We start from the raw sequence: 22,950 nt of genomic DNA on the forward strand, positions 1-22,950 counted from the left end.
TCTCACTGTCTGTAATCAATTTTATTTTTTTAAATTATTTTAATCCTCACCCTAGGATTTTTAAAAACTTATTTTAGAGAGAGAAGAAGGGAGAGAAACATTGATGTGAGAGAGAAACATTGAACAGTTGCCTCCCGTACACACCCGGACCAGGGATTGAACTGGCAACCTAGGTATGTGCACTGATGGGAAATCAAACCCACCACCTTTTGGTGTTCGGGACAATGCTCCAATCAACTGTGCCACCCAGGGCTCAACTTTATTTTTTGAGTGAATTATCTCCAAGACTTCCACCAAAGGCAATTCTTTGAGTTCTATTCACACTTTCTTAATCTCATTTTGCCACATCAACACTGTATCCTGCTGGATCTCAGCACTCAGTTCCTACGGGGATCCGTGCATGTGAATCCCACAGCAGCCATTGTAAAGACACCTACAGGATTTCCTTTCTCAGAAAGTGTACCGTCCTGGAAAACTAGCAGACCACACTCTGTCTGCCATTAGCCCCTGGAGACAGGACAGTCAAAAGAAGGGCGGGCAAAATGAGGCAACAAGAACTGACAAAGCAACCAAATTCCAACCAGGGAAGGGGACAGCAGAACCCCTGTGGCTCTTCCCACAATGCTTTACTGTAATATTGAACTTTATTTGTGTCTATTATATTGTTTGCCTACTGTAGACAAGTGAAAATCTTTTAAATAGCTCTCCAAAGGGGTACTTTTAGTTCAGTGTTTCTTTCAAATACTCTACCACCAACTGATGTTCAAAGCCACTCTACAACTGCTAAGAAATTAAAACTGCAAACTTGATGGCGGCACTGTCTTGCAAATATAAGAGCATTAAGTAGATTTAAACAGTGAGGACACAGAGTTGCAGGTATTGTGTGGCAAATGCACTGAGCTTCACAGGACTGTGACAAAATGCCAAACAGGGAGGTGGGAGGGTCACTACATCCTGCCCTGGGGAGCCACAGGGGTTGCATCCTTGTCCCTGCCCCAGGCTGCAACCCGCAGGCCTGCACAGGACTCAGACGGTGCAGGTGGCAGCGCGGGCACCCACCTCAGCCCAAACCCAGCCCTGCCCTCGAGTCCTGGGGCACCGTGTCCCCATACAAATGTGGCTGGGAGTGTGTGCAGGGAGGCCACTTCCAGAGGCCTCTTCTTAGGTCACATTAGAGGGTGTAGTTAAATGTGAAGTTATAAATAATGTTCTGTTTCTAGGTAAAGCAAGCCTATTACTAACAAGTGTAGGGATTGTAACTGTTCCTTCCTCAAGCTCTTGAAATAACTTGGGTTCTTTTAGAGGGCACACGTATATATTACTCAAAATATAATTTTTTTCCTCCTGAAAAATGTTTACACTGGGGTGAGGGGTCTGAGTCTATGGGAAATGCAGTGGAGAAAATCATGTGACAATGACACGGAGGGGCAGGAAACGGTCTACCATCCTGCCCGGTAACAGATGACTCCGGTAACAATGAACGCTGCGCTGCTGGCTTGTTTTCGGTGCCTTTTCACAGCACCTGAAAGAACTGCGGGCAGTCAGCCCCAGAAACAGCGCAGGCTCCCTGCAGCCACAGCCCAGGAAGCTGTTTCCGCTCTGCTGCCCCCTGGGCCGGAAACCATCACCCTCGCTCACCCCAGCTTCCACCCTGGCCCATGCCCGCTTCCGCCCCCACTTCCGCCAGCATACCTGCACCAGCCTCCAGGCCTCACTGATGACCGCGTACTGCAGGCGATTCAGGACAAATCCCTCAACCTCCCTCAGGACCCTGACCGGGGACTGTCCGATCTTCTGCATCAGGGCGTGGGTCCTGTCCACTGTCGCAGCGGCTGTCTCCGGGTGCGGGACCAGCTCCACCAGCGGGAGATAATACGGGGGATTCACCTTATGAGACAGGAGAGAAGGCAGTCAACAGAGCTCCAGAGTTTGGGCATCAGTCTGCAGACCCTGTTCCAGTATGTTCCAGGATCAGATGGGCAGATTCCTCTCTGGAAAGGCCCCTTGGATTCAGCTCCCAATGACAGCAAACTTGAGAAAGAGTAAACATTCACATATAGAAGATGAAATTTGGAGGTTCAGACCACCATCCTATACATAATAGCCATTGCAAACCCCTGACATCTAGGGGATTTCACTGCTACCAGCTGTGTAGACTTCACACCAACCCCAGCCACCCTGCTGAGCTGTCTTCCCAGGACAGTCATTGTAGGTCCTGCAATTCTACTGTCCGTTAGAAACGACTGACATCTTCCCAAAACTCAACTTTTCCTTAACTTTCCCATGCTGAATCTTAAACATCAGCCTCCCCAGTTGAACCTCACCTATAAATCGCACAGCCCCAGAACCCCTCCACAGCCTTGACCGTGGTTCACAGTCTAGGATAAGAGTCTGTCCGGGGAAGCAGGTCCTGGTGGAAATGCTTGTCCAGCCCAGCATGAAACATTTGGCTCTGGTTTTCCTGGTTGACTTTGAGGAACTATTCTTGAATATTCCCAGAGAGCATTATCAGATGTCCACAGACAGCACCGCTTAACACAGCCCAATGCCTCACATGCCGCAGTAAACTTTCCCAAGTGCTACTTGGGAAAGGTTGTTTTTCCTTTAAACGTGGGTGAAAATTGGTAGAACCTCATGTTACCAAACAGCTACAAGAAGCATCTACTTTAAAATGACTTTGACAGAAAAGGAAAAGAAAATGTATTTCTCCTAGGGCACTGCCTAGGGAGAGGTGGCTAGTCCGCGCACAGCTATACTTCCAAAGCTCCTGCCTCAGCCTGTCCTGGTCACACTTGCTCAGTCCTCTCAGAAAGTTAGGGAGGATGGCACCTGATTTCAAAATAAATTATAAATCAATACCTCACTTGAATCACTTCTCTCCTGCCTTAATCACTGAATTCTTTTTTGTTTGTTTGTTTTTCTGGTTTTGGACTTTCATTTTTATTTATTTATTTATTTTAAATCTTTATTGTTGAATGTAGAATGTATTACAGATGTTCCTCATTTTTCCCCCATTGACCCCCTCCTCCCCACTCCCGCCCCCCTCCCACCTTTTCCCACACTATTGTCTGTGTCCATTGGTTATGCATATAAGTTCTTTGGTTTATTTCTTCCCACCCCCCAACCCCCTTCCCTTTGAGGTTTGTCAGTCTAGCAATGAATTTGTACTTCTTAATCCCTTCACCTTTTTCACCCATTCTCCCAACCCCCTCCCATCTGGCAACCAACAAAATGATCTCTGTATCTATGAGAATATTTCTGTTCTGCCTGTTCATTTTGTTTGTAGGTTCCATTGTTGATAGATATGTATTCATTGCCATTTTGTTTGTTCAAATATTTTATCTTTTTCTTCAAAAAGACCCTTCATCATTTCATATAATAACGGTTTGGTGGTGATGAACTCCTTTAACTTTTTCTTGTCTGGAAAACTCTTTATATGGCCATCGATTCTAAATGACAGCTTTGCAGGATAGAGTAATCGTGGATGTAGGTTCTTGCTTTTCATCACTCTGAATATTTCTTGCCACTCCCTTCGGGCCTGCAAAGTTTCTTTTGAGAAATCAGCTGACAGTCTTATGGGAACTCCCTCGTAGATAACTAGCTGCCTTTCTCTTGATGCTTTTAAGATTCTCTCTTTGTCTTGAACCTTTTGCATTTTGATGATGATGTGTCTTGGTGTGGGCCTCTTGGGGTTCATCTTATTTGGGACTCTCTGTGCTTCCTGGACTTGTATGTCTGTTTCCTTCACCAAGATAGAAAAGTTTTCTGCTATTATTGTTTCAAACAGGTTTTCAATTTCTTGTTCTCACTCTTCTCCTTCTGGCACCCCCAAGATGCGAATGTTGGCACACTTGAAGTTGTTCCAGAGGCTCCTTACACTATCCTCATTTTTTGGATTCTTTTTTCTTTTTGCTGTTCTGATTGGGCGTTTTTTGCTTCCTTATATTCCAAATTGATGGTTTGCTTCTTGGATTTACGTACTCTACTACTGAATCTGTGTAAATTATTCTTTATTTCAGTTAATACCTCCTTCATTTCTGACTGTGCATCCATCATTTCTGACTGGTCCTTTATTTTATTTATTTATTTATTTTTTTAATCCTCACCTGAGGACATTTTCCCATTTTTTGTTCAGGTAGAGTGGGAGGGAGAGAGAGGAACAGAGAGAGAGAGCAACATCGATGTGAAAGGAACACATCGAGTGGCTGCCACCCGCACAACCGACCAGGGCCGAGGACAAACTGCAACCGAGGTACATGCCCTTAGCGGGAACCGAACCCGGGTCTCTCAGGACCGCAGGCCGACGCTCTAACTGCTGAGCCAAATCGGCCAGGGCCTGACTGGTCCTTTATTATGCTCTTGAGGCCCTCACTAAGTTCACTGAGGTTCTCACTAAGTTCATTGAGCATCCTTATAAGCAGTATTTTGAACTCAGCATCTGTTAGGTTGCTTATCTCCATTTCGCTTAGTTCTTTTATTGGGGTTTTGTTCTGTTCTTTCATTTGGGACCTGTTTCTTTGTCTCCTCATTTTGGCTGCCTCCCTGTGTTTGTTTCTGTGTATTACTTAACAAGCGGTTTGGGGCTAGCTGAGACCAGATGCTGCTTGTTTGAAAGAATTTAGGAAAAATCTGAAGCAGGATCCAAGACAGGCCAATCCTATGGTTAAGCAAGTGGCAACAGCTTGGGTGGGCTTGAAAGTTGGGTGGGGCGGGGCCTCAGGGAGTCACCAGGGCGGGGCCACCAGTGTGAGCCAGGTTGCTGGAGTCCCAGATATGGCAGCTGTCTGCCACCCCAGGGAAGGGCTCACCAAAGGAACAAAGGCCTGACAGCACATCTGTCCTAGAGAAAGCCCCATCTCCAGCCCTTGCTCCAGTGTCAAACAGCTCAGTTCTTCCCTGTATGTTTCTGGTGCCCCTCAAGCTGCCTCCCCTCCAAGCTTAGAGGGAGAGAGTCTGATAAGTCCGGGCGCGGGCCCTTTAAGGAGCTGCCTGGGGCTCCAGCCGCTTTAGCCTCCCTGAGCCTCAGTTCCCGCTGGTTTTTCCAGCCAGAAGTGATGGGGATTCTCTTCCTGGCACTGGAACCCTGAGCGGGGCACCTGGTGTGGGACAGGGACCCCTCAGTCCTCAGGGAGGACCTTCCCTGCTGAGGTGTCCTCCTGATTTTTATCCACCACTCGTGGGTGTGGGACCAGCACGTACCCCTCTGCCCCTCCTACCAGTCTCGGTGTGGCTGCTGCTTTAATTCCATAGTTGTAGGACTTCCATTCAGCTTTCAGGTAGTTCTGAATGATCGTTGTTCTGTAGTTTAGTTGTAACTTTGATGTGGTTGTGGGAGGACACGATACCGCATTTACCTACCTACCATCTTGACTGGAAGTCCTTCACTGAATTCTTATCAAAACATTTTTCCTCTGACCTTTTAAAAGATCAGTATTATAACTGGAAGTGTGTCTGTATCAAATGAACTTTATCTCACTGTACAGCAGGGATGCTGGGCTCAGGGTCTCTTCAGTGTTATAAGCTTCATGTAGGAAAACACAGATGAAGACAAAGAGTTAAAAGGCATTTTTAGCCCTGGCCAGTTTGGCTCAGTGCCACGGAGCAGAAAGTCCCGGGTTCAGTTCCTACTAAGGGCACGTACCTCAGTTGCAGTTTGTCCCCGGCCCTGATTCAGGTTGTGTGGGTGGCAGCCATTCAATGTGTCTCTCTCACATTGATGTTTCTCTCACTCTCTCTCTCCCTTGCACTCTATCTGAAGATAAATGCAAAAACGTCCTCCAGGGAGGGTAAAAATAAATAAATAAATAAATAAATAAATAAATAAATAAATAGATAGATAGATAAATAGATAGATAAATAAATAAATATTAAAAATAAAATAAAATTTAAAAATAATGTCATCAATTTTTTTTTTAAAGTATTTTTAGTAAACTTGCTAGTTCCCTGTCCCCGTCCTCCCTGCAGGCTCTCCTCCTGCCCACATTGTCTCTGAGTGATGGTGCTCCAGGCTGCACCCTTGGCCTCCCTCTGTGCCCAGACTTCCCAGGAGGGCCTGTCTGCTTCTAGGGTGTTAGTGCCACCAAGATGCTGAGCCCTCACATGGAACGCACCTCTCCCTGCAGAGCTGTGCTCTGGACACTCCTTCAGACATCTCACCACCTGTCATACATTAAACTCACGTCTCTCCGCCTCAACACGTGTTCCTCTTATTAGCTCCCCTTCTTGATAAGAACTCTTACCTTAGTACCACAAGCAGCATCCGTGGTGCCTGCCTCTCCTTTACTTCACCCACTTGCCATCAGTGGCAAAAGTCCTCTCACTTACATGCACATCTCTCAAAAAGTCCATTCCCTCTGCTGTACACTTGCTCAGGCCATCGCCTCCAACGTGGGTTCTGACTCTCCTCTCCTCGCTGGCCTCCTCCTGGAGACGCATCCTCCCTGTCACTGCCAGGGTGACCCTTTGAAGGTGGAGCTGTCAAGTCCGTGGAGACGGAAAGTACAGAAAGGAGAATGGCAGCTGCCAAGGGCTTTAGGAGGGAAATTGGGAGCTGTTTAATGGGGACAAAGAGTCAGTTTTGCAAGATGAATAGAGTTCTCGAGATGGATGGTGGTGGTGATGGTTGTACAACAGCGTGAATGTACTTAATGTCACTGAATTGAACATTTAAAATGGTTAAGGTGGTAAATGTGTGTTTTATCACAATGAAATATTTTTTAAAATTAAAATCAGGACCTTGATCACACCAACTCCAGCTCACAGTCCCACAGCAATTCCCCAGCACCCTCCATAAAGTCAGAGCTACTGTGACCCCAGGCTCAAGCTGATAGGCTGCTGGGAAAGGACCTTCAGGTGCCTAAGGGCTTGGATTCGGGGGGGGGGGGGAGGTCATTCTTGCCACAGCACTTCCTCCTATGACAAGGAAATCAACCCCTATTGCACGCTCAAAGAATCCTGACAATCATGACAAGCACCCCTTAAATTTAACATGGTACAGATGAGAGAAGAAGGAGAGGAGAGAAAGCCAAGGCAAGTGATTCCACTAAAAACGAAAGAATGATTACTTCCTGAGATGTTTTTCCCGTTCTGACAGGGACACAGGACAGGCCTTCTGCTGTTGGTCTATGAAAGAGAGAGACATAGGCCCTCAAGAAATCAGGAAAACGAAGGAGAAAAGGAGGCGATTTCTTTAAAGGTTAAGCACCCTGGTCCCCAGGCTGAGCCGTGCTGGAGGCACAAGAGGGAACTGTGGCCTAGGCTGTCCGGGAGCGCGGGCTGAGCTGGCCGCACAGGGAGCTCTTCTCCATTCACCTCGTGAGAAGCCTTGCTCGAGTCTGGAGCAGAGCCGGAGGCATGTGATCGGCCGATAGCACAGCCTGGACACAGAGGCCGTTTATTCTCTCTGCAGCTGATTAAAGAAGTTAGCCTCACGGAGGAAAGGCAGGCTGTCCCTTCTCCAGAAGACCCACTCACACCCCTGGTGGGCACTCCTGTCCAGATGAACGCCTCTTCCTCGTACAAATGGGTGCATAAATGGAGGGGTTCTTGTTTACAGCTGGTTCAGAGGATTTCAGCTCTCGGTATTTTGATAATTTATGTAGTGAAGTCCTTTCCCAACCCCCCACCTTCTGAATTTTTCCTCCACAGAGAGATAAAACAAAAGCAGTCCCTGTGACCAGGGAGCTGGCAATCAGGAAAGGCAGCACCATGCACAAGACAGACACCCCCCCACACACACCAACCCCCAAAACGGAACATGCCAGTGACCACAGCACACAGACAAGCGGGCTCAGGGTCAGGAGGGAGAGTGAGCAGAGAGCATGCAGGCATGCAGGGGTGCTGATGGGGCACCTTGGGTGCCTGTGCAGCCAGCCTGACTGGTACCTAGGTAAGAGCTGTGCCTTTGGGAGCTGCTCCCACTCAGGGCCAAAATCCCTATGGGCTTACGTGTGTCCTTCCAGGGCAGTCCCATCCATGAAGGATCTGTAAGAGGCAGGGCCACACCAAGAGCACTGGATGTGCTAACGAGGCCCCAGGAGCTCCATGGGACCATCACATCCCCAACTGAAATAAGGAAGGAAAAAGGGAAACCTTCATAAAGTGTGGCTGAAACTATTGGTGAAAACCTGGGCTATCTTGATGGACTGCTGACATAGATTCAAAGCACCAAGAGAGACTGCACCGAACCTGACCTTCAGACAGTCCTTGGCAAACTGCCCCAAATGGCTGTCTCCAGATCTCTACACAGGAGACAGGAGACAGGGAGGACAGGAGACAGGGAGGACAGGAGACAGGGAAAGGCAGCATGAAAACATCAGATAGAAAGGATGTCAGGATGTGGAGAGTGGTTGTGTCATCTCCCCTCTTGCTGCATCCGTTACTTCTCCCCCTAAAAGTCCCATTTCAACTACCTGGGTGCTGAGAGCATGACCACCAACCAGTGCTGAGAGGCCCACTGGAAAGGTGGCCAAGAGAACATGTGTGATGTCAAAACTCAATGGCAGGTGGCCCTTCTGTGCAAGGGTGGAGACAGCAATCTTTCAGGGCATGAACGAGTTTCCTCTCCCTCTATTCTGTTTCCCACCTGGGCAGAGGGTCCCAGTGATGAGCCCCGAGCTGAGGGCAGCAGCCGGTAAGCTGACGCTCCGAGCCGCTCCTACCCGGCCAGCAGTGCTGAACAGAAAACCCTGCAGCTCCTCAAAGGTTAACAATAGTTCTGGCTCTGTGGGTACTGCCAGTCCAGCTGAGACTGAATTGTCCAAGATGCTTTTTGTCCTTTCCAGAGGTCAATGGAATGATCAGAAGGTGAATGGCACCAGCACAGAAGGAAAAAGGGATAAAACTCCAAAGATGGTCAACTGGGTGATTTGATTTGCTTTAGTTAATGTCGTTTGGGCTTAAAATAGTTTATAAAAGTAATGAGAGATTAATTTTTAATTTTTTTTTTAATCCTCACCTGAGGACATTTTTGATATTTTGTTCAGATAGAGTGGGAGAGAGAAACATCGACGTGAAAGGGACACATCGAGTGGTTGCCACCCACACGACCCAACCAGGGCCAGGGACAAACTGCAACCGAGGTACATGCCCTTAGCGGGAACTGAACCTGGGTCTCTCCAGACCGCAGGCCAATGCTCTAACCGCTGAGCCAAACCGGCCAGGGCGAGAGATTAATTTTTAAAATGAAGTTTGGACTGACTCAACTAAGCTGTCTGTATTTGATTAAATAAGTGAAACTAAGCAATACTGAGATGGTATGAGGGAGAGAAATGTCATTATTATTCAACAGTCACTGACTGGGCAGCTAGTCAGAGGCACTGTGCTGGTGGGACAGAAGACAGTAAGGAATGGTCTCACCCATTGGTTGTTTAAAATTGAACAGATCTGGTGTAAGTCCTTTTTTTTTTTTAATATGTTTTTATTGATTTTAGTGAGAGAAGGGAGGGAGAAAGGAACATCAACATTGGGGGCCTTTGGCACACCTCCTAAAGAGGATCCAGTCTGAAACCCAGGTATGTGCTCTGACAGAGAATGGAACCAGCGACCTCTTGGGGCATGGGACAACACTCAACTACTGAGCCACACTGACTGGGCTAAAAGTCTTTTTTAAATTACTTTTTATTTTAAGTATAGTTGATATACAGTCTCATATTGGTTATATTAGTTTCATATGTCAAATATAGTGATTCAACATTTTTATACCTTAAATGTGATCACCCCACTAATTCTAGTAGTCATCTGTCACCATGTAATTTATCACAATATTATGTGATATATTCCCCTTCCCCCTTTCAGCCAGCCCCTCAACCCCACCCCTCTGGCAACCATCCCTTTGGTCTCTGTTTCTATAAGTCTGTGTTCTGTTTTGTTTGTTTATTTGTTTTGGAATCATATATTTGTCATTCTCCGTCAGACATATTTTATTTAGCATAATACTATATAAGTCCAGCCACACTGTTGCAAATGGCAAGGTTTCATTTTTTATGGATAAGTAATATTCCATTGTATATTTGTACCACATCTACTTTATCCACTCATCTATCCATGGGCACTTAGGTTGCTTCCATATGTTGGCTATTGTAAACAATGCTGAAATGAACATAGGGGTGCACATATCTTTTTGAATTAGCATTTTGGATTTCTTTGAATAAATACCCAAAAGTGAGGTTGCTGGATCATATGTTAGGACTATTTTCAATTTTTTTAAGAACCTCCATATTGTTTTCCATAGTGGTGGCACCAATTTGCGATCCCACCAACAGTGCACGAGGGTCGCCCTTTCTCTTCATCCTCACTAACACTTGTTTGTTGACTTGTTGATGATAGCCATTCAAACAGGTGTGAGGTGATGTCATTGTGGCTTTGATCTGCAGTTCCCTGATTATGAGTGACACTGAGCAAGTCTTGTCAAAGGACTTAGAAGGTATTTTCTGAACAATTTCATTTAGTAGTTGTTTTTCTAAACTGCCACAGAAGTAAAAACACTGGTTAGACATTGCAAACTTTCAAGCAAGAGCCTTTCGCTTCAATGAAGCAATCAAGTAACAATGTAGTAAGTGGTTTATAGTTTCTAAGGTTTTGTTTGTTTGTTTGTTGTTTTTTTATTAATCCTCACGAGAGGACATTTTTTTTTCATTAATTTTTAGAGAGAGTGGAAGGGAGAGAGGGAGCGGGGTGGAGGGAGAAACATTAATGTGAAATACATATTGATTGGTGGCCTCTACACGTGCCCTGAACGGGGCCAGGGTTCAAAACTGCAACCTAGCCCTGGCCGGTTTGGCTCAGCGGTTAGAGCGTCGGCCTGCGGTCTTGAGAGACCCGGGTTCAGTTCCCGCTAAGGGCGCGTACCTCGGCTGCAGTTTGTCCCCGGCCCTGGTCGGTTGTGCGGGTGGCAGCCACTCGATGTGTTCCTTTCACATCGATGTTTCTCTCTCTCTCTGTTCCTCTCTCTCCCTCCCACTCTACCTGAACAAAAAATGGAAAAATGTCCTCAGGTGAGGATTAAAAAAAAACAACAAAAAAAAAACTGCAACCTAGGTCTGTGCCCTTGAACCGGAATCAAACCCATGGCCCTTCAGTGCAGGGGTGATGCTCTAACCACTGAGCAACACCAGCCAGGGCTCAAGGGGGTTTTATAAACATGTAAATGTCACAGAAGCAAATATATGACATGCTTCATGGGATGTGGTCTTTAGGTACTTCAGTTAAGGTCCTCTTGGTGCTCATTCACCTGTATTTGAATGGTAACTAAATGTGACTGGTTTTATTCTATGTTCTCTATATAGGTCTAAGTATCCTTATTTCATAATCATTCTTCACACTTTCCATTATACTTCAGTACAAGGATTCTAGACATCCTGAACACACAGTCCTGTAAATGGTGGTCCAAGACGTCCCATCATATAAAATCTAGCCAGCATCTGTGACTCACTCTTCCTTCACCTCCCTGAGCCAGCCTGGGACCTGCTGACCATTGTGGCTCAGAAAGGACTTCCCTGCTCTCAGTTCTGGGGGTCCCAGCCTCACCTGGGGTCAATCACTCATGGAATGCTGTCCCAGGCTCGGTGAAGCGGCTGCTCGCTCTGTGAGCACCTTCAGACTGCCCTCCAAAGGCAGCATCTCTACCACATCACCGTGCAGCCCTGTACCCGAGCCAGTCCCAATTCCTCAGAGTAACTGTTTCTCCACAACCAACTTTTCCCAAGCCTTCTCACTTTCCCCTCTGGCTCCCCAAGTGTATATGCTCTTCTAGTCCCCTCACAATTCTGCACACCCCATGCTAGTTCCTAGCCTAGAGTCTCTTATACTCTTCTCTCTCATCAGCCCAACCAGATCTTTCTGGTCTGCCCAGGCTCTTGGTGTAGCCTCTCCCGAGCCTTAACCTCCAATGGCCTGGTAGTGCTACGGGCATGGCTGTCATCCTATACTTTCATATTTCTGATGACTTGAGCTAAGCTAGCTTTTCTGTCCTAATAGATCATCAGGGTTCTACAAGATCATGCTGAGCTCACAGTTGAGACTCAAAAGTCTACCAAGTGATCCATGACTCCCCTCTCTGATTCCTCACATTAATCTCAAGAAGATGCACTGAGTGCTGGCATGCCAGCTGTAAACTCATTGTCCAGTATGCCTATAATGCATTCCTAGTGAGTAACTCTGCCAGGCAATTACAACAGGCAGGTGGATGGGACCAACAAGAAGGAACTGAAATCTCAGGAGTGAGACACAGAATCTGCATCTAGCAAAACTCATCCTACACAGCACGAGTGACAGACCTATAAAATCCTACTCACTGTACACATGATTTTGACGTAGACTTTTCTTCAGCAGGGTAATTATTAGTTTAGTATTCTCTCTCCTTGGCTGGACAGTGAGTTACTTGAGGGCAAAAGCCTGTAAGAATTGCTCATTCTGTCCCATTATGTATTAGGTACACAGATACAATCCAAAAACTTTTTGGACAAAATTCTTTTTTAAATGCTGTTCTTGCACAACTCTCTAAATATACTAAAAACCATTAAATTGTACAAATTGAATTGTTTGGATGTAAATTATATCTCAACAAAGCAGTTTAAAAAATACCAGTGGATTGAACAAAACGCATTACTCCCCAAAACCAGAACAAGGTGCACTCAGTACCCAGGCTGGACATACTCACGGGATGAGCCACAATGCACTGCTTCACGTGCACCAGCCCGGCAAACAGCTTGGAAGGCAGGAGGCACGAGGTGGAGCTGCTGAGGACAACATCGTCACCGACGATTCCATCTAACTGAGCAAAGATCTTCTTCTTCAGTTCCAGGTCTTCCGGCACACATTCCTGAGGAGGACACATATGCAAACCACTACTCATGGCCACTGCACTCCAGCCCTGAGCAAAAGAATTCAAGTCCTATTCATTCTAAAACTGAATGAATTAGAAAATCGCAAGCAACATTTAAGAAAAAAAAAAAAGCTACCCCCAGATATGATAAATCTTGGTAACTCTGGAAACGAGGTGATGCCTATAGGGGAGCTATATTCTCCAGTCTTGTGACCCAGCAATTCTACATCTAGCTATCTCTCCAAAGAAATACAAAACATGAATTCGAAAAGATATATGCACACCTGTGTTTGTTGAAGCAGTATTTATGATAGCAAAGACATGGAAGCAACCTAGGTGTCCATCAATAAACGATAAAGAAAACGTAGTACATAAATACTACAGAATATTATGTAACATTAAAAAAAAATGAAATCTTGCCATTTGTGACAACACGGATGGACATAGAGGGTGTTAAGCTAAGTGAAAGCAATCAGACAGAGAAAGACAAATACCACATGATTTCACTTGTATGTGAAATGTAATAACCAAAATCAATAAATAAGCAAAAACGAAACAGACTCGTAGACACAGAGAACAAACTGATGGTCGCCAGATGTGAGGGGTTAGGGGGTTGGGTGACAAAGGTGAGGGGATTAAGAAGTACAAATTGGTTGTAACAGAATAGTCACAGGGAGGTAAAGTACAGCACTGAGAATACAATGAGCAACATTGTATAACTACGAATGATGCCAGTGGGTACTAGACTACTGAAGAGAATCACTCTTGTAAGTCATATAAATGTCTAATCACTATATTGTACACCTGAAACTAATATATTATTGTATGTCAACTGTAATTGAAAAATAAACAAATAAACATTCTCATAATAAAAGCGTCCTCCAACTACTTGGGGAGGGAGAACATACGAACAGAACACACACAGCACCTCGGCGGTGTCGGCACCACCTTCCCCTATCTGTCATCTTCATGAAATGAGCAAATGTGTCACATCCATAATCCATTTCCCAAAGGCTTCTTGAGCACCCATGGCTCACTGGAAATCCTTTGGAAAAATAACTTTGTTTCTAAAAAGCTAAAATTATTTGCCCCCCTCCACACAGGGACTAACCAAGTGTGCTCTGATGAGTGTATTAGCACTGTGGTAGTAGAAACAGCATAAAATCCAGAAGTGTGCAGAAGAGGAAGTGCAGTGCTGAAGTACTACTAGACAGTATATCAAAACCTTCCTCAAAAATAAAGAAAATGCTTTCAGGCCTGATTTAATAATATCTAATAGTTAATAATAATATCTAATGTTTTGAAATCAGCTGTGTAAATATTATGGCATGAATTCCATTTCTATATCATCTACAAGATTTTAAAATTTAACACGAAGGGCAGGACATCAATATTGTGTTTGTGTATACTTTTAAAAAATATAATCAAACCATGTGAAATTTTATTAGGAACAAAAGGTCACGCCAGCTCCACATCTGAAAAACGGGGAAAATGGAGTCATTTAAGAACTGTAAAGCCCATTGTGTTAAATCCCCTTATCAAACGGGAAAAAAGGCTACAGTAGCTGGCTGGTTGTATTGAGTAATTCCTGGATCAGTTATGTCTGCAAGTTGGGTTAAGTTTAAATGGAGCCTTGTAGTAAAGCCAGAGACTAAGAATGATGCAGATACTGTGTAAGCTAATAAAAGGGTCCTTGTGAATGGCCCTATTGTAAGCCTGTCAGGCAGCTTCTCCCTTGAAACTCTATGCCTTTCTTCAGATCATTTGATTATCAAAGAGGCAAGAAAACTTGAACCAGAGGAAACCCAAACCTGCTGCAGTGAGTTATGTAAGGTGGTTTTACCCACACATTGGCTTGAAGTTTTGTTGTTGTTGTTGTTGTTGTTGTTGTTGTTGTTGTTTTAATAGTAACCCAATTGTGCTCAATTTGCTGAGCCAGGGTTATGATGCCTCCCTCGTCCATGTCAAGCCTGGCGTTCAATTCCACTCTTCATTGGGGAGCTGACCACCCCCCTTGTCTGAGAAAGCGAGTCTGACACACTGTTAATCAGGACCTTCATCACTTGCGGTGGATTACAAAGCTGAGAGGCTGCAGGCATTCTCTCTGTCCTAAGGGGGTTGAGAGGAAAGGCAGGGACAATATCGAACAATGAGGCAGCTGACAGCCTAGCAGCCCTGCTCTCTCTAAACCACAGCAACGTGACCAGGTAAGAACACCCCACCCAGCCCCCGTGCATTCTCTACTCTACCGTGTCTTTCAGGGTCCTTTCTAGAGAAAGACACCAAATGTGAAGTGTTAGCAAAAGTTCTATCACAATGGAAGCCAGAGTCTGCTTAATTAAACTTTGACAGCACTTTCAAAACAACGACTATTATTTCTTTGTGTTTTGTTTGTTTTGAGTTGGAAGGGAGATGATATTCTCATGCAAAAGCACTCCAGTGACATGCTCCAATTTTGACAAACAAAACAACTTTGGGGATGAGGAAACACAGTGTAACAAGTATCACAACTATTGCTGGTACATCGAAAGAAGGTCACTCAAGTCAGTCAGCATGAGATGGTTAAAAGATGGGGTTGAGATTAAATACTCCTTTTCCCCTTTCCTTCTTGATAAGAAGAAACTGAATGATGGTATTATAGGCATAACATTAATTATCTCTACCTTACTCGAAATTTTAAAAGCAAAGCACTTCTAAATGTCCCTGTTTGATTAATAGTGAAGCTCACCTGTGACAGCTCGCAGCTCCTTGGGGCTGTGTGAGGGGAGCAGAAGGGCCACAGCAAGCCAGTGCTGGGTCACCCCCAGAAAGGAAATGCTGGATAAGAACTCACGTCTGAGCTTTGCTCACTTGCTGTGCAACAATATGCATTTTCCAAAACAAATATTTTCATGGGGAAAGGAAATTTCATTGATTATTTTTTTAAGTCCCCTCGGGAATTTTAGACAGGCATCCTGTTGCTAGAAAATCTACATTCACTAATGCAAACTATCTGGATGCGATCTTCATTGTGCTTTCCAGAAAGAAAGAAAAATTAAATTAGAAGACCTTAGTACCAAAGGTATTTTACATGCAAAGAAGTTCTAGGAGCCAATTTTAAGGAGAAAGACAGGACAAGGAAAGAAAGACGAGCTCAAATCCTGTTGTAGTTACGGCAGAGGGTAATTCTTTCTCAAGTTGAAGATGAAAATGTTCCACATGATAAAGTCTGTCTGTTAGCACTAATTAAAACTCTGGCTTTAATCTGTCTCATCATCACCACCAGTCTCTCGTCACTATTTCTTCCAAGCACAATCTTAAAAATCTATCAGATTAATAAATTGTTACGACTAATCTTAAAAATCTATCAGAATGCCCTGGCTAGTGTTGCTCAGTGGTTAGAGTGTCAGCCCAAGCACCAAAAGGGTGTGAGTTCAATTTTCAGTCAAAGGCACGTAGTCCGGCTGGTGTGGCTCAGTGGTTGAGCATTGACCCATGCACCAAGAGGTCGCCAGTTCCATTCCTGGTCAGGACACATGCCCAGGTTGTGGGCCCAATCCCCAGTGGGAAGCGTGCAGGAGGCCGCCAATTGATGTTCTCTCTCATCAGTTTTTCTATCTCTCTCTCCCTCCCACTTCTCTCTCTGAATTCAATAAAAGAAAAAAAAATTACAAAGGCACATACTTGGGTTGCAGGTTTGATCTCCAGCCCCGGTTAGGGTGCATGTGGGAGGCAACCAATCAATGTGTCTCTCTCACATCAATGTTTCTCTCTCTCTCTCTCTCTCTCCCCACTTCCCTTCCACTCACTCTGAAGATCAATGGGGAAAAAATATCCTCAAGTGAGGATTAATAATAACAAAAAATATATATATCAGATTAATAGATGGTTATGATTATACTTCTCAAGAGGTGAACATTATAAAAAAGGCAAAGCTTGCTCTCGAAGAAATAGTATGGGTTAAGGAAAAAGAAAGAAAAATAAGTATAAGGTTTCAATATCACTGGCAATAAATTGTTCTATGCCTTAAACCAAAGGCTCATTTTTTCCTTAAATATCAAAATAAAATAAAAAAAAAACACACACATGTTATAATCCTAAACAAAGTTCTACAACAAAATAGAACATCCCCAGTCAAGAGAGAACTTGCCGAAGTAGAAGTCAGTATAGACCGAATTAGGGACACTACTTCCTGGGGCTTGGGTGTCAAGGTGAGCGGACTGTTGTGGTGTGTGTGCAGTGGCGGTCCTTTCTCAGGGTGACCACACGCGCCAACTGCTGTCCTAATGAGGTTTCTATTCCATCCTCATTCCAATGACTTTTATTTGTACCTTTCATGAAATCTCTTATTTAGAACCGGATTACAATGCTTGATGTGAAAAAAACTATACAATTAAAAATATTGCAGTTAAGCCTCCAAATAGCATATGGTTTTACGGGCACATCCAAATAATATTTCTCATGAGAAAAAGTGACAGTTTTAAATATAAAGGTTTTTATTTAACAAAGTGCTGGGAATAGGATGAAACACAAAATTTAAGTAAGTCATAGGGGATACATTTTTGAGAAGAAAAATGTAAAATAAGTTAGTTGATGTGAAAGACATCACATTACATCAATCTCTAAGAGTGCTAATTATAGATGAGGAATATCTTTTTTTTGTTTTGGTTAATTCTCACCTGAGGATATTTTTCCCTTGATTTTTAGAGAAAGTGGAAGAGATGGAGAGAGGGCAGGAGAAAGAGAGAGCGAACGAGAAACATTGCTGTGACGAGACATAGCGATTGATTGCCTCCTGCACAACCTGCAACCCAGGTGTGTACCCTTGACTGGGAATCGAACCCATGACCCTTTAGTCCATGGGCCAATGCTCTAACCACTGAGCAACACAAGCCACAGCAGGTGAGGAATATCTTTAAATTCCAATCGACAGATGAGACACTGAGAGAACTTTGTAAGTTATTTTCTGTGTAATTTCTTGGCTCTATATTGGACACGTGTGACACATTTCCATCCATGACCTCTCTGTAGTACAACAGTTCTCAAAGCAGCAGAGAAGTGGGGGAGGGGTTATTGAGGTTCAGGGGGAAAAAACATGAAAATTAAAATACACGTCTCTTGTTGAGAATAATTTAACTGGATATTTTTAGCCAAAATACTTTGTTATTGCTATGAGTAAAATAACAATTCACATTCAATATATTTCATTGCATGAGAACCAGATTTATGAAAATGTTCTGATTTTTGAAAATTCAGGTTTAATAGTATCATAAAACTAGTTTTGCTTGTAACCATGTGTGTATATTTTGTTAATGTTATAATAAAATAATGTTATAGTATTTTGAAGAGGTATAGCATCATCAAAGCAACAGCGACCTGTATCTTGACCCCATCTGTCCACAAGAGAAACCAAAGTGAAACCATTTACCCTATAGCTGCACAAGTGCAACAGAGCTTTAAAGGGTTTGCGTGAAGTATTCTAACAGGCAGCTTTTCTCATCTTAAGGTGATACACTCTTCCTAGTTGCTGGTACAAGACGTTTACAATAAAAAAAATTATGTTAACTAAGAATAGAGGTTTTCAACATTAGCTGGGCTTACATACTTCAAGTAGGGATTTTATAACATTTTTAGAATAAATTAGGCTATTTTTATTATTTTAAAAGTACAAATAATTATCTTTTAAATACAACATTTGTTTTACTTAGCTTTGGCAATCAGACCGTATGTTTGCCTCTTCCTGATTCCTTCTTATCCACTTAATCTCTCTTCCTCATCTATGTCACTGAGGAGAACCACAACTTTTATTTTTTATTGATTTGAGAGAGAGAGAGGAAGAGGGAGAGAGAGCGAGAGGAGGGAGGATGGAAAGGAGAGTATGAGTGTGTGAGAGAGAGAGGTTTGTTGTCCCACTTATTTATGCATTCATCAGTTGCTTCTTGTATGTGCTCTGACTGGGGATGGAACCTGCAAATTTGGCTTATCAGGACAATGATCTAACCAATGATCTACCTGGCCAGGGAAGAAGCACAATCTTTTATAATTGTTATCTACAATAATAAATATTCATTTCATTTTGTTTTAAATTTGTTTTTAAAAATGGAATCCAGTTGCTTTCTCTGTAATGGTCCTTATGTGATCTTTTCTGTGTCAATAGTTGCTTAATACAAACACTTGCAATAACCTAGTCCTTAATTTCTAATGTAACTCTGGCCTGTGCCAATATAAAATGAGTATACACTCATAGGGTCATACATATATTATTGGGAGTACTATGCTTGCCTCTTCTTATTCTACTAAACTTTCCGAAAATCACCAAGCAGTGTGCTCCTTGTCAGACATAATATAAAGAGGCATGTTCTGCTACCCCTAGGTCCTTAACTGAGTCCTCCCCACCCTACAAGCATGAAGTTTCCTAGGAAGTATCAAAGTTACGGTAAGGTGCGGTGGAATCGCTACTTCAATGACCTACATTACCAGGCCATGTAAAACTGGTAAAGAGATGCTCAGAAACGGCTCTTTAAACATCAGTTCTGATATTGTATCTCTCATTCAGGAAAAAAAGATAGGTAAATTTAGAAAGCCAGTAATATAAATGTACAATGTATTTGTTTGCTTATTTATTGGTTTGTCTTGTGTTTGTTTATTGAAAAGTGACCTTTGGCCTACAATAGAATTCAGCTGAAAACAGCCCCTGATCAGATTTCCCCAACAGGTACCAAAACAGCTGTTTAAAAAAAAAAAAAAAAAGGAAAGAAAGAAATGTAATATAACCCTGAAAACAAAGGCAATTAGGCAAATTCGTGTCAAAATTTTTTTAAGTTAAAAAATATAGTGTGGCCCTGGCCGGTTTGGCTCAGCGGTTAGAGCGTCGGCCTGCGGTCCTGAGAGACCCGGGTTCGGTTCCCGCTAAGGGCACGTACCTCGGTTGCAGTTTGTCCCCGGCTCTGGTCAGTCGTGCGGGTGGCAGCCACTCGATGTGTTTCTTTCACATCGATGTTTCTCTCTCTCTCTCTGTTCCTCTCTCTCCCTCCCACTCTACCTGAACAAAAAATGGAAAAATGTCCTCGGGTGAGGGTAATAATAAAAATATATATACTGTATATATATAGTGTGTATGCTAATAAAAATCTTTCCCATAACACTGATGGAGACTTCTGGTTGTAGAAATATGATGGAGTAGGACACCTAAACGACTTCCCTCTACAAATACTAGATAATTCTATATAAAACAAATCATCCACTTAAGTGAATAGCTGAGCTCTGAGGAAAGTAAGGAAAGTCATCAGGTGAAGTAAACAGGGAGACCCCAAACCAATGCAGCCGCATGGGGGGGATGCTGAAATGTCTCAGTGGTCTGGGAAGAGCGTACAAATGCCCTCAGAACTGAGACGTAACCATGAGTTGGAGGATTTAGGGAGTTAGAACTGAGACCCCTATGAGAAGACTGAGACCCTCAAAAAGCTATATTTTCAGTGAACTGCTGAACTAGTTTAAACAACAACAAAAAACAGCCCATCTGCTAAGGGAGAAGACAGGAAAGCTGGTCTGATCAGGGCTCCCATTGGGAAAGACTAATTTGTGAATTCATATTAATAAGCCTGAACTTCACCCAAGTTTGGGGTTTAAAATTTTACTAAACACGTGGTTTGGACAACTCTCAAGCTGATAAAGTAACATAACAATTGCTCCCAGGCTAGCAATAAGCCTGACAGATGCAAACTCAAAAAAACATTATAAGGATATTTGCTCAAATATACCTCACCTTTCTTTGGATTCACAAAACCCCCACTGAAGAAAATGCAAAACCCAAAATTATGAAACGTGTAAAACCATCTAGGCAGAACTAAGACTAGGATCAGATAACAAATCCCAAACCTTCATATTCTGAAAAATAGGAGAGTATGTTTAAATTAATTTAAAGTATAAAAAAAATACAAGTAGATTTATTTTAAAGCATTAACTGAAACATCTAGAAATTGAAACTAAAAATAAAATTACTAAGCAGGACAGTGGCCATAAAAGTTGGAATCTACTAAAAAGTGTGTAACAACTCATGTACCAAATCAACTAGCTCTGAAAACAGATGGTACTGGAGAGTCAGACCCATCCCCGGACATGGCTGGCAGTGAAATAAGAAATGTTAACAGCACTGCTAGAAGGAGAAGGGGGGAGGGGGCAGGAGGGAGAAAGAAGAAAACAAACATACAAAACAAACAACAACAGCAAAAGAGGAACAGAGTTAAAAGAATAAAATGGCAATAAATATGTACCTATCAGTAATCACTTTAAATATAAATGGCTTAGCCCTGGCCGGTTTGGCTCAGCAGTTAGAGCATCGACCTGTGGTCCCGAGAGACCTGGGTTCGGTTCCTGCTAAGGGCACGTACCTCGGTAGTGGTTTGTCCCCAGCCCTGGTTGGTCGTGTGGGTGGCAGTCACTCGATGTGTCCCTTTCACATCAATGTTTCTCTCTCTCTCTCAGTTATTCTCTCTCCCTCCCACTCAACCTGAACAAAAAATGGAAAAATGTCCTTGGGTGAAGATAAAAGAAATGTAAATGGCTTAAAGGCTCCAATCAAAAGACACAGGGTAGCTGAATGGATAAGAAAGCAAGCCCACGTATATGGTGTCTACAGAGACCCACCTCAGAATGAAAGATAACACAGACTAAAAGTAAATGGATGGAAAAAGATATTTCATGCAGAGGGAAATGAAGATAAAAGAAAGCTAGGGTAGCAATACTTACATATGACAAAACAGACTTTAAGACAAAAGCTATAGTAAAAGGTACAAAGAAGGACACTCCATAATGATAAAATGAACAATCCAACCAGAGGATATAACTCTGGTAAACATTTATGCACCAAACATAGGAGCACCTAAATATGTAAGGCAAATCTTGATGGACATTAAGGGAGAGACTGACAGTCATACAGTCATATGGGGGATTTTAACACCCCATTGGCATTAATGGGTAGATCTTCCAGGCAGAAAATGAAAAAAGAAATAGTGGCTTTAAATGACACTGCAGATCAGATTAATATACTTGAGATCTTCAGAGCATTTTACCCCAAAAGCAGCAGAATACACATTTTTTTCAAGCACACATGGAACATTTTCTAGGATAGACCACAGGTTAGGACACCAAAGAAGTATCGATAAATTTAAGAAGACTGAAATCATATCAAGCACCTTCTCTGACCATAATGGTAAGAAACTTGAAATCAATCACATGCAAAGAACTGAAAAATATACAAAGACATGGAAACTAAATAACATGTTACTAAACAATGAATAGGTTAACAATGAGATCAAGGAAGAAATCAAAAGTTACCCTGAAACAAATGAAAATGAGAACACAACAACTCAGAAATCTATGGGACATAGTGAAAACATTCCTAAGAGGAAAATTCATAGCATTACAGGCCTACCAGGAAACAAGAAAAATCTCAAATAATCTAACTTTATACTTAAAGGAACTGGGGGAAAAAAAAAGCCTAAAGTGAATAGAAGGAAGAAAATAATAAAGATCAGAACAGAAATAAATGAAATAGAGTCCTAAAAAAAATAAATACAAAAGATCAATGAAACCAAGAGCTGGTTCTTTGAAAAGATAAACAAAGATTGACAAACCTTTAACCAGACTCATCAAGACAAAAGAGAGAGAGAACCCAAATAAATAAAGTCAGAAATGAAAGGAGAGAAGTAACAACAAACACCAAAGAAACACAAAGGATTGTAAGAAAATATAACTAACAACTATATGCCAACAAATTGGGCAATCTGAAAGAAATGGATAAATTCCTAGAAAGATACAGTCTTCCAAAACTGAATCAAGAAGAAACAGAGAATCTGAACAGACAAATTATAACTAGTGAAACTGAAGGAGTAATTTTAAAAATTCAAAATAAATAAAAGTCGCCCAGCCAGTGTGGCTCAGTGGACTGAGTGCCATCCCTTTGACTGAGAGGTTCTGGTTTGATTCCCTGTAAGGGCACATGCCCAGCTGTGGGCTTGGTCCCCGGTGGGGGATGTATAGGGGCAGCCAACTGATGTTTCTTTCTCACATCAATGTTTCTATCTCTCTCTCCCTTCCTCTCTGTCTAAAAAAATAATAAAAACATATTTTAAAACAAAAATAAATAA

General features: G+C 42.9%; 1 protein-coding gene across 1 annotated transcript in view; it reads right to left on the reverse strand.

Moving 5' to 3' along the window:
* The window catches only part of CRYL1 (crystallin lambda 1), a 149,011-nt gene that overhangs the window by 25,758 nt on the left and 100,303 nt on the right, over positions 1–22,950 (reverse strand). The window contains exons 4-5 of the mRNA XM_036251127.1: positions 12,659–12,820; positions 1,693–1,887 (exon numbers count right to left, since the gene is read on the reverse strand). Coding sequence (XP_036107020.1) covers positions 1,693–1,887; positions 12,659–12,820 — 357 coding nt within the window. The remainder of the gene's footprint in view (positions 1–1,692; positions 1,888–12,658; positions 12,821–22,950) is intronic.

Source organism: Molossus molossus, unplaced genomic scaffold, assembly GCF_014108415.1.
Source record: "Molossus molossus isolate mMolMol1 unplaced genomic scaffold, mMolMol1.p scaffold_m16_p_10, whole genome shotgun sequence".
Classification (NCBI taxonomy): Eukaryota; Metazoa; Chordata; class Mammalia; order Chiroptera; family Molossidae; genus Molossus; species Molossus molossus.